At 41.7% G+C, this 12,139-nt stretch overlaps 1 protein-coding gene across 2 annotated transcripts in view; it reads left to right on the forward strand.

Annotated features, from left to right (window-relative positions):
• The first annotated feature begins 1,208 nt into the window (after positions 1-1,208).
• Positions 1,209-12,139, forward strand: part of MEGF10 (multiple EGF like domains 10) — a 156,852-nt gene continuing 145,921 nt past the window's right edge. Inside the window, exon 1 of one of the 2 annotated variants that reach the window (XM_010980977.3) lies at positions 1,209-1,902. Coding sequence is in view for 1 of the 2 variants with exons in the window: in XM_031448935.2 (XP_031304795.1) it covers positions 2,905-2,953 (49 nt within the window). In the remaining variant the exon portion in view is untranslated. Of the gene's footprint in view, positions 1,903-2,602; positions 2,954-12,139 lie in introns of those variants that run through there. The other variant, XM_031448935.2, reaches the window with a different exon arrangement.

A 12,139-nucleotide genomic window follows, 5' to 3' on the forward strand; every position in this document is an offset into this window, starting at 1 on the left:
TTTCATTATCTTGATTGCAGTAGTGGTTATGTGAGTGTATATATTATTCAAAACTCATCAAACTGTATCCTTAATATGAGTGCAATACATTGAATGTAAATCTTGTCTCAATAAAGTTAATTTTAAAAAATCAAAGGAAGTGGAGCAACCAGGTTTCATAAAACATAAAGCAGGGTAGATTTGGGGAATGAATGCTGTGACCTAATGGCCAGTCTCTTGAGCACTGTCATGTGGATCAATCAGCTCTGATTTATTATTCCTTGTGCTGCTCTGATGAAAGTTAGGATTCCTGGCAGAGAAAGTCTGAGGGGACTAGGTTAGATCAGGTGCCCTCTCTTGGACAGGGGAAAGCTGGACCATCCTGACTGACCTTCTCATCCAGACTGCCTTGAGTGTGCACGGTTGGTCCCCTAAAGAAAAATGAAGGCAGTTAACCGAAAGAAGGGACAACGATGTCTGGGAAACAAGCAAACACAATCTTCCCCTATTGTTTTCAGGGGTGACCAAGGAGGATGGGAAGGGACTTCAAGCATGTATATATTCGTTCATTCCATTCAGGCACCATTCAAGTTTGCTAGGTCCTGTTACTGACTGAGGACGTGTATGTGTTGGAGGTCTCTGTAAAAAGAGAAGAGTTCATATTAATGTAAAGAACAGAAACTTGGTAGAAAAGGATCATCTGGCATGAGTATGAAGCACTAATCTTTCAGGGTGGGGTGGGCACGGGGAGAGGATGGAATTCAGCTTAGCATAAAAAAGAAAGAAAGAAAGAAACACTTTGCACCAATAAGAAGTTTGTATATTCTTGGTTCGTTCTCATGCGGGTAATTCTTCAGTAAGAAAGAGGAAGGTGATCAGGCAGAGAAGTAGAATTCATGTCCTGCCCAACACACAGAGAGGGAAAAGCCTCTTCATCGGTTTAACTTTCTATGGTTGGGTCTCCAGGGGCCTCCCTGGCGAGACAGCAGAGGGAGCTATTCCCCAAGAAATCTCCGCGCGGGGCCTCTTACAGGGCCTGGAGGGATTCTCCTGTGGGTCGAGGGAGTTCTCTCTCCTCCCCGCCTCTGTAAAGCAGGCCCCCTCACTCCCACCCCATCGCCCCACCTGCCTAACCACTTTGTTGCTGCATCACACTCTTGTACCGCTAGCTCCCCCATCCCTTCTCCACCCCACGTTTGCGCTCCCTCCCTGGCACCGCGGGGAACGTGCCATCCCCTCTAGCTGGTCACTCGGGTGCTGTCCTCAGTCCCCGTCCCCCGACCCAATCCTCATAGCGGGGCTAGAACACCTCTGGAGACTTTGACACTGGGGTGCTGAGAGTCGGTCGGGACGCAGACCGGCACTCTCTCCGCCACCCTTTGATTTCACATGCTGCGGTGACCCGAAGGTTTGCCAACTTGGTAGCCAGACTCTTGGCGGAGTCACTCCGGGGCGGTGGAAGCCGCTTAGGACGGGGGGACCCGCGATCGAGGCGCAGGAGTCGGGCGGGGAGGATCCTGCCGGTGGCTCTAGGGGCTCCGCGCGGCGCCAAGCGACGCCCCCCTCCAGCGGTCACTGTCCCGGCGGCAGCAGCTGCAACAGCGGCAACTGCTCACATCCCGGCCCGGCTCGGGTTACTCCCCTCCTCCTCCAGCATCTCGGGCCAGACGGAGAAAACCTTACTCAAGTTTGCAGCGAGTACTTTCCCGGTACGCAGAACTGGGGGTCTGGAAACGTGCAGAGACCGGCGTCCTTTCCCGCGCATCTCCACGTTTGAGCTTGAACCAAGGCTCTCGAGGGCCGCTCTCTTCTGGGACGCTGCTTGGAGGCTAAGTGCGCTGTTTGGAACAGATTTTTGTTTCTCTGCTGGCGTTGCTTGAAAACCAGGGCAAAAGGGTTGCGCTGTGAACCTCAGAATCTCGGGTAAGAGTTGGGCAAACTCAGTTCTGGCAGCCTCTGGACCCTGGCCGTTCGCTGGGTATTTTCTTAAGGGTGAGGGGCGCATTTTCCTTAGCCAGGATACCTGGGTGCCGCATGAGGCGGGGCGAGATGGCTCAATCTGGCTTGTTTACTTATTTCAGGGGTTTATTGTTAGTGTTACCATTTGGTCTTGTTACTTGGGGCTGGGTAGGAACTTCTTGTAGTATTTTTCATGGGGAGACAGACACCTGCATTACACATTTTATTTTGCATAATTTCTGCCCTTGTATTGCCTTCTCTTTGTTGGTTCTGTGTTGACCCTTGTCATAGCTGGGTGTAGGGAGGTTTGGGGAGGATCAGACTGAGAACGAAAAGAAGGGGGGCCCTTGCTTCCAGGTCAGCTTTACTCCTCCCCTGGGATCCTGACTTGTTTTCTAAACTTCTCTTTCTCCAGTACTTGATATTCAGATGGTGCGGTGGGTCAGACGTGGGATGCTCCCTCTTCCTGAGCTCTCGGGGTCCTTGAGGGGCATCAGGCTCTCAGGCTGGGTGACTTATACTGAAGGGGTCTCTTACTTGTTTGAATACCTGGCCCCTCAGAGAGTGTTGGGAGGGGCGATTCTTCCAGCCACAGTTACCATGGAAATGTCTATTTCCTGTTGGTCTTTTAAATTCCTTTGATTAGGACTTTCACCCCTGGTTTAGAGATATTTCGTCTTTATTTTTCTTTCTGGAAGTAAGAGTGTAACCACTGAGTAAATGAAATATAGAGATATATTTGATACTTCTTTAGAAAATATCCCCACTCGAGTACCCACATTCTTCAGGGGAGAGTCAAAGTTTGAGATTTTATTAGCCCTGAAATTTCCAGGCAGTGATGCCATGCTATATCCCAAGGCAGAGAAGAATGACCTCCCTTCTTGGCTCTCCTGGCCTTTCTCCTTTATATCCAGAGTCTCACTTTGTGTATGGTGTTTCTGACTAAAGATTCTTCATTCCTTATGGATGAAAAGACTGGGACTGGATCATTTTCCTGATGTGACTGCTCCAAGAGGTCAGCTTGCAGGGTACTTTTTGCTGTGATGCTATGAGGTCAGAGAGTTCAGTAGAGAAGATGTTCTGGGACTAGGCGGCTTGTGGGCAACTCAACTCTGCCTCTTTCCAGTTGTGTGATTCTGGGTGTTAATTAACCCCTCTCCTCATCTGTAAGATCAGAATGGTAATAACAATGCTTACACCAGAGGGTTGTTCAGAGGATTAAAGGAATTAATGTGTGTGGAGTGCTAACAAGTCTGGCAGTTAGTAAACATGTATTATCTAATATTATTACTACTATTTTTATTATTATTGCCTGTTATTTATTATTTTTATTTTATGATGATATAGTTTTTATTAGTTGTTAGTAAGTATTAGCTATTCTTCCTATTTGAATGGGCTTTGAAATCTGTGCTTCACTTCTACCCAGAATGTGATGCATTATCTGACTTTGCTGTGTCATGGTCTTGGTATTGCTTTCTGCTGGGTCCCCTTCAGAGGAAAAAAAAAATGGTACATGTGGCAGGGCTGGGACTTGCAAAGGAGGGGTGCTGGTTGGGTACCAAAGGATGTTTGGGAGAGGCTAGCAAGTGGGAAATCTGGCCCCTCACTGTTTACAACCCCTAAAATACATTGCCTTAGAAACTCCTTACATTGCTATACCTCCTTTAACCTATTTTTTTAGAGGTCAATCATTTGTTCAATAAATATTTATTAAGCATCTATTACAGTTCAAGGGCTGTTCTAGGTTCTATATTATTTAAGTTCGGAGGCTTCATTTTAGAAATTTATTTGCTTTATGCTTTATGCCAAACCTCCCGACCCCTGCCAGACAAACACATACATACACACACACTTCAAACTTAGGGCTTCACGTGGCACTGGCACTCTATAAATTAAACCGCAAATACTTTTTAACCCTAATGATTTCAATACCTGTTAAAATGAAGAGCACGTATGGTTGAGGGCTTGAACAAAACATTCAGTATAACCTCTAAGCAGGACACTTCTCCCAGCAGCTTCATTGTGTGTACACTTGTGTGGGGAGGTGGGAAAGAGCTGGATGATCTCTGGCACTCCTTCTGGCTCTAACATCCTTAGATTAAGCTGCCTTAGTTCAACTGGCAGCTGTTTTTGAACATTTTTTTCTTTTAACATTTGTTTTAAGTACATAAATTATGTGACTTAGATCATTACATGTCAATCAAGGTAAGTAATGACACTGATAATTAATGAGAAAGGAAACGCATTTAGCTCTGCTTGTATTTTCATTAACTGTTGTCAGCCTTTGATGTACATCAGAAGCATGGAGCGGGCCTTGTTAAGAGTATTAGTTTGAATTGTGAGAAATTGCCAAAATCTGACTATGTTTGACCTACATAAAATGGTGATTTCATGTAGTGCAACCAAGTGTAAATGCTAGCCATCTCTGCTTGGATTCAGGTGCAGTAAGTCTTGGGTGTGCTGTGGAAAGTCTGCAGTTTTACAAGCTCCCTGGATGGTCGTAATTCAAGCCCCAGTCACATGCTCCTTGAGCAGCAGCGAGTTTACCTTCTTTATGATTGTCTAATAGTGTATTTCTGAAACATAAATCTGATTGTCATTCTCATGTTTAAAAATCTTAGGCAGCTCCCCAAATGGTAAGCATCTGTGTCACCTGGGGGCTTATTGAAAATGCAGATTCCACAGCTTCATCCCAGATATAAGGGCCAAAAATCTGCATTTGAGCAGATTCCCAAGTGAATCTGGTAGAGGTGACCACCAGTCACATTTGGAGACACACTGGCGTATAGCATAAAGCCTAACCTCTTTAACATGATATACAAGACCGGCCTCATGTCATCTTCTCTGTGTTGTTTCCTTACTTCCCTGTTCCCCAGCTCTTCAGCCCCACTGACCTTGATATTGTTCTTTAAAGAGTCTGTGGTCTCTTACTTCAATAAAAAAAAAAGCATATGGTCTCTTTCACTCCTCTCTCACCCAGCTGTGAATGCTGTTCCCTCTGCAGGAAAGGTCTTGTTCCTTGTTTTGGTTTAACCAACTTCTTACTACCCATTTGTCCTTCAAGATGCAGTTCAGTTATGACCTCCCATCTGAAGCTTTTCCTAATTCTCTTGCAAAATATGTAATATGTCCTGTGATTCCTATTCTGCTTTGTGGATAGCTTTATCATATTGTATCAACTATGTTTATTACATGAGTTTTTCTCCAACCAATTGGTGAGTTTATCATCCCTTGTTCTAAGCCTTTATCCAAAGGGCCGACACAAAGTAGTTAGATAATAAATGCCTAAAGAATGAGGAAGAATGAATGAATGAACGCAGGTGACATTTTCTTAGCGCACCAACTGTTTGGGATCGTCACTTTGTATGTGTTACGGGTTGTGGAGAAGCTATTCAAGAATTTACAATTTGGCTAGACGTATCTACAAAGTTAATAATCTAGAGTGGAAAAAGGACAAGATAGACTATCCTAAGAAGACTGAGGAAACATCCAATGCCATTGAATTAATGTTACATGTTCAACACTATGGCAACACTGTGATACAAGAACTGAATTTTTCATACCCTTGAAATAGTTTTGGTTGTGAATGGCAGTGTAAAGGCACTGTAATGGTTTGCCCTGTGCTTTTTAGTTTATAAAACACCTTTGCACTTGTTTCTGTATTTGATCAAAAACATGGTGACCGGTTCAATATTGTTTTTCCTACTTGAGTACAGGCTACATTCCTTTAAATAGGTCCAAAGATTGTGTAAAAGCTTACATATTATAGGGGATGCTGGCCCTAGAGAGACAAATATTTTATAAATTTCTAATTATACCTTGCCACTTAGATACAGTATTCCATGTTTACTTCTTTCTTTTTCTTTCTTAAATGTTCTATAATTTTGGTGTTTCCTCTTCATTTGAACACCAGTTGACTTGTTCAAGTTAAATAAATGTCTGATTCAGATTAAAGATTTAGCATTTTTGGCATGTCCAATATCTTCCTTCTTTGTCTCACGTATTAAGCTTATGAGACAAAAACTTGTTCCAGTTATGAGTAAGTTTTTCATTTTTTTTCATTTTCCACTCATTTATTTTCATAATAATGGAAATATGCAGTAATATTTGAACAAGTGAACATATGGCAGGGTAATGACTGAGAAAGTGACGCTTTGAAAATTGAACTTTTAGCTCATTGGCAGCTCCACTGTAAGATAAACAAAAAAAAAATGTTCATTCATAGTCTGATGTTTGAGAGTTCCAGTGACATAGGGCAGGAAGGTAGCGGCATCAATGCACAAGGTACAAACATCCAGATTGTTTGGACTTCGAACAGAGCAATGTTGAGAACTGCCTCTGCTCTCATTTTCTCAAGGCTGTATACCCAGTATTTCATTTTAAAAATTAGCTTAGCTTTCAGAATTAACGCAAGAGTCATTGGGTTCTGTTGATGTGTCTTCTTTTTCAATTCTGTTTCCAGCATAAACTTTTTCTGCCTTAGTTTAAGCTTGTACCTGGCTGTTCTTTTGTAAGTCTCTTCACTGGTCTCCTAATCTCTTTATTTATTCATTCGTTTATTCTCTCTCTCTGAATTTCCCAGGATGTTGCATTTATGTCTTGTCTCTCTTTTCTTCCTAATTTAAGATTATTTTTCACTGTGATCATTCTCTTTTTAAAAATAGTTATTGCAGAGGATTATAGTGCTTAGTAAATGGATTTCCCATATTATGAGGAAAAAAATAAGATGCAAACCAATGTTAATTTCCTTGATTACAATTTTATTTGTAAAACCACAGGTCATAGTGTGGATGTTATTTGATGACACATACTCTGTGCCATTAGCCTGTCTGGAAAGTGTGAATGTGATAATATATCCTGTTATTATCAATGTTCGTTTCTAGTGATTTCCTCTCTTGTTTCATTTCCAGTGATTTATTCTCCTAGATACAGAAACTATGTAAAGCATTTTAACCACCTCAATTTCCTACTCAGAGCACAATAAATTGTACCCCTCCCCACTTCTAAGACAAAGAAAACAGTATTTCAGTGTAGAAAGCCTCATCTTGATACATACATGTGCAGGGTATCCGCATCTGTTAAAAACATCTTACCTTTGGGGTTTGAGAGGCCCCATTCTAGAGGGTGACTGAGTGACTGGTCATTATATCCTGGTTGAGCTGGCTGAGCTCAGGTTGGGTCAGTTCTAAAATCTCACCATAGATGATTATTCCCATGATGGATCTTTTTAATACCTTCTGGTAAAGAATCATGTTAGTCTTTTTTTAAAAAATAATTTTTGATGGCAAATTGAAAATCAACCCCCATGAACTGAATTTGTTTCACATGGAAACAAAATGAAAAGATGAAATCTTTGTTTTGGGTCCAGGGGATTAATTCTATAATCAAAACAAAAGATTTCAAATATCTACCCCCACCGTTATTTTGAGAAGGGAACTTTATCTTTTTCTGGACAAGGAGTTGAGGACTAGATGAGAATTTTGATCTTTAAAAAAGTAATTGGTGTGAGCTTTATTTTTTCTCCATCAGATACTTATTCGGTCTGTAGGGCACAGAGATAAATACTATGTGGAATTATCAAGATACTTGCATTAAAAAAGCAGATTTAAAAAAATAGAAGTGACTGTGTAAGGCTGGGTGTAGCGGGGGCCAGGTGGGCAGCTCTGGGAGCTCTGAGGGCTCGTTGTAGAGAGAGGGCTCTGTGCGCTTGTCAGAGGTTTCCTGGCTGTGTGGGGCCTTGAAGGAGAGGGGTTTTGAGCAGATGAGGCATTTTAGACAGGGGAGTGAGCTCAGAAAACATGTGGCTGCTGGAATTTGCAAGAGATCCTTAAGCAATAGTAACTAGATCATACCACAGGAGTAGTGAGTTAACATTTGAGAGCTATTTTATGACAGCCTTGCCCCGGGGCTGGATTCTGCCTGCTCCTACAGCACTTACATGTTCTGAAGGAGCCCTTGTATTACACTGCTGTTATTCTATTATGTGAACCAGATGTGGTTTGGGGTGCCCTATTGAGAGTCAAGTTAGAATGGAGCCCCCATTTCATGAGAAGATGTGAAATGAGAAAACTGCTGTTTTTTTCAACCACCGTGGGGATTCCTGGGGGTGTGGATGAAGACAGGACTCATGTTTCTTCTCGCATCTTCTCAATCTGAATTCGTATTTTCCTGTAAGAAGTTTAATTTAAGGATGATCTTGCCACACTACTATGCTGTCTTTTTTAGCATGAAGTCATCTACTCAACCATGGGTATCACTTCGTTCATATCTCCTTCATTTCACACAATACCACCAGATGTTTGACTCTGAGTGGCTGACTTTTAAGGCTTAGGACTATGGAGGAAGCTTGCATCTTAAAACTTATGACTAAATACGACATATGCTTGTTTGTTGAAAGCCATTTGTCCATCGCACCACTGTAACTTTCTCATCGTCCACCCTTTTTTGAAGGTGCAGCCTCTGCCAAGATGCTTCAGCACCTCCTTTTATCCTCCTGCACCCCCTTTTTAGCTCATTGCTGACCCTACCTCCAAATTCCTATTATCTTCTCAACAGCTGTGAGTATTTTTAAAAATCGCCCATCTCATTCCTTACATTAGTTGGTGCCCTCATCTTTCTCACCCCTCTTCTCCCCAGGTATTTTCCCTCACAGGAAGATTTAATAACCTTGGTATGAAGCATCTGCCTTTTCAGTATTCCCCCCATCTGGTATGTCCCTTGAACTGATAGAGGTGCAAAATTGAGCCATCAGTGAGTTTAGAAATGCCTTCGGCCTCTGTTTTCAACCTTTAGGGGCATGAGAATCACCAGCAGATACTGGCTCACCTCTAAAGATTTTGATTCAGTAGGTGTGCAGTGGGGCCCAGAAATGTGCTTTTTTTTAAATTTTATTTTTATTGAAGTGTAGTTGATTTACAATGTTAGTTTCAGATATATGGCAAAGTGATTCAGTTGTACATACAAACATATATATATATATATATTTTTTTTTTCAGATTCTTTTCCATTATAGCTTAGTATAAGAAATTGAATACAGTTCCCTGTGCTACACAGTAGGACCTTGTTGTTTATTTTATTTACAGTAACATGTGGGGTGTGCATTTTTTGACAAGGTGTTCTGACACAGGTGGCCTGTGGATGCACTAAAAATCCTTATTAGGGCTCTGTTGCTCCATTCAGAAGGAATGAATTTTTCTTTAATTTTCTTTTCTTTTTTCTTCCCTTCCCTTCCCTTCTTTCCTTTGCTTTTTTCTCCTCTTTTCTTTCCGGATATTTTAGTGACTTGGTCAGAAGGGGTCAGAGAGAATAGCTGGTCTGTGAGAACCCGTGCCTCTCCGTCTCTGCTTGAAAGGACAATGACTGTAACACAACACTGTTCATGTGACAGCCGGAGAAAGGGGCCCATTGTTCAGGGGTTGGCTGATGCCTCATTCCACTCTGGCCAGCCATCCAACTGAGCTTGGTAGCCCCAAGGAAACAGACACACTTGAATCAGAGAGACAAAGAAAGGAGGTCAAGGCCTTTCACAGTTAAACCACTTGCGACAATGTGTCAGAGGTAGGATTTGGGAAGGAAAAAAGTAATTTTGCGGAAGTATCATTAATCTGCTGGTTTGGGAGCATGAGATGTGGCATTCAAGGAACACAAGTCTTTTAGAACTCCTGGTTGACCCTTGGTCATAGAAGAGTTGTTTCCTGCTATGATCAATGACTTTTTACAGGGTTTTATTATTGATTTTTAAAAATAAAAAAGATCTTCCTCAGTCATAGGCAGAGGTGCATTTCTCAGCCTCTTTTCCTCAAGTTCAAAGACAAGTGTCTGATCTGAAAGCTCACCTAAATTAAGGTCTGGACCTCAGAGAGTGATTCTTTGTTCCCAGGTATGGTGACCACGTATATGATAGATTCATAATTTCCTTCCAAATCTAGAGTCTGTTATCAGTTTAGAAATTGAGAATTTTTTTTGAGATTGAAATACTATTAAATCCATTAGAAAGTTATTCCTATATTTGGAGGTTATGAGGTTGAGGGACTCCCCAGATGTCATGTGGATACCAGTCCTTACCCCCGACTTCCAAAATCTAGCCCTGGAGGGAGAGGGTTTCAAACTTCCTGTAAAGATCTAATCTGAAGTTCAACAGCTGGCTACACCCTTTGCGTCTGAAGAACGTCCAAACTGAAGGTCATAGCCTCGTAAAGGTCACAGACTTTTCACACAAGATTGTTCTTTTAGCCTGATTACTCCTTTTATGAAAAAGTATGTCATTCGTTCAGTCTTTGCCTCTGGGTTTCTCTCAAAGGGAAAGTTAGTCCCTAGTTCCTGAGAATATTTGTAGGTCGCTTTTTTAAAATTTAAGTTAGACACAGTACAGCCTTGATTGAGGCAGAATGGGGAAAGCCTTTCCTGGGTATAATGGGTTATGGAGAGCCCATTTACACAGTGTTCAGGCAGCTGATGCTCATTGGCCGTAGGAATCCTTTTGTCTCTGAGATAAGAGGTTTCCCGACTGGGAGTATCAGGCTAAAGAAGGTTTGTACCCAGGAGAAGGCAAAATATGATTTGCTGGAGGTCATTTAAAGCTTCTTATAATTAAGTCCATCGTTGCACCTTGATTAAAGACTATCATTGTAAATCCATTAAGGAAAGAGAAGCAAGTGGATTCCAGAGAGGCAAGTGGCTTTACTTATTCATGTTTCCACTCCTCCTCCCCCGTGCATTTTGTTTATACTTTACTAAGTGGATATTTGGTTTTACTAATGATAGAGATGCCTTTGAAGTGGAGAAGGGGAAGAGGAGACTTGTTTCTTTGTAGGTGGCAGAAGAATTGTCTTAAACACGCTCCTGGTTGGTTACTTAGTTTTCAGTTCGTTGTCATTAGGCCTGTTCATTTGGCTCCATTCTTGTGATTTAGAGAGGCTTGCCCCTCAGTGCTATGAGGGTTGAGTACCGTGCTCCACTTTAAGTTCTGTGTAGATGTGGCTTTTGTTGAAAAAAATAGGGAAGTGATGGTGTTGTCTTTCATTGTGGTTGTTTATGTCCCAAGTAGTGTGTTTAATGCTAAATGCATTTTTAGGCATAGGATGCTTGCTGGGACTTAGTTTGGGGTCAGAATTAAAGCTTTGCCCCAGGAGGGCTTCTAGGATGCTCATATTCTATTTAATTCTGGGTGTGTTCATTTGGTGAAAATGTATTGAGCTGTTTAATTTTGATTTGTGTACATTTTTGGTATGTGCTTTAAACTTCAATAAAAAGTTTGAAAAAAATTTAAAGCAGCATATTTAATGTAAAATTAAACCTGTAGCAGTGATGGAAAACAGTAAACTCTGAGAATCCTAACAGTCACAAAATTTGGGTCTCAGTGGGGTTAAGTGGACCTGGAGCTTTAAACACCCTTTAATCTGCCCTTGCTTCCATAGTCAGAAGAATTATGTGTCAGAAGGCAATGGAACAGCACCATCATGGTTGATGGCTTTCCTTTTCCAGGCAGCAAATCTAGTACCTAAGAGATCAGCAGTGTCAGCAGAGCCCCACTCTTCAGAGTCTAAAACAAAGCAACCCTCCAGGTTGGCTCACTAGCAAATCTTCTTCCCTCCACCCTCCTCCTTTTCATTGACCTCTGTTGGGAAAAATCAGAGTACTATTCTGGGTCATGGATATTTTTCAGAATCTTTAGATGACATCTCTGTTGAAGTCTAATATTGAAATGCTTTTATTTTTTTCTTTCATTTTTTTCTAACTGGGAAATAGTGAGATGAGGTGTAGGGTCTTTGGCTCATCTCTCTCTCTCTCACTTTATTTCGACCATCGCTTCCACAGTGAGCTCCAGGAGCAATATCTGTACAAGTGAAACAGCCCTATAAGCAAAATGATGCTCCCAGCACATGGGTGGCATGTGTTTTGTTTTGTTTTGTTTTTTTCCTATCTTAGAGGACATCGGCCATCATCATTGTGGGTCATTGCACCTATAGATCATCCCAGCTTCTTGCTATTACTATATGGAGCTGGTGGACTCAAAAAGAGAAAATAGGAGCTATTGTTTTGTTTTGTTTTTTGTTTTGTTTTGTTTTTCTGAGAGAAATTTTGAGTCCTTACTTTTGAAAAGTTCTAGCACATCTGTGAGAGGTCTGAGTACCCTTTCTGTACACTTTCTTTGGGCACTGGGCTTAAAGGTTAAGTTGATTTACACAAATATGACTGAACT

This window comes from Camelus dromedarius, chromosome 3 (genome assembly GCF_036321535.1).
Source record: "Camelus dromedarius isolate mCamDro1 chromosome 3, mCamDro1.pat, whole genome shotgun sequence".
NCBI classification, from domain to species: domain Eukaryota; kingdom Metazoa; phylum Chordata; class Mammalia; order Artiodactyla; family Camelidae; genus Camelus; species Camelus dromedarius.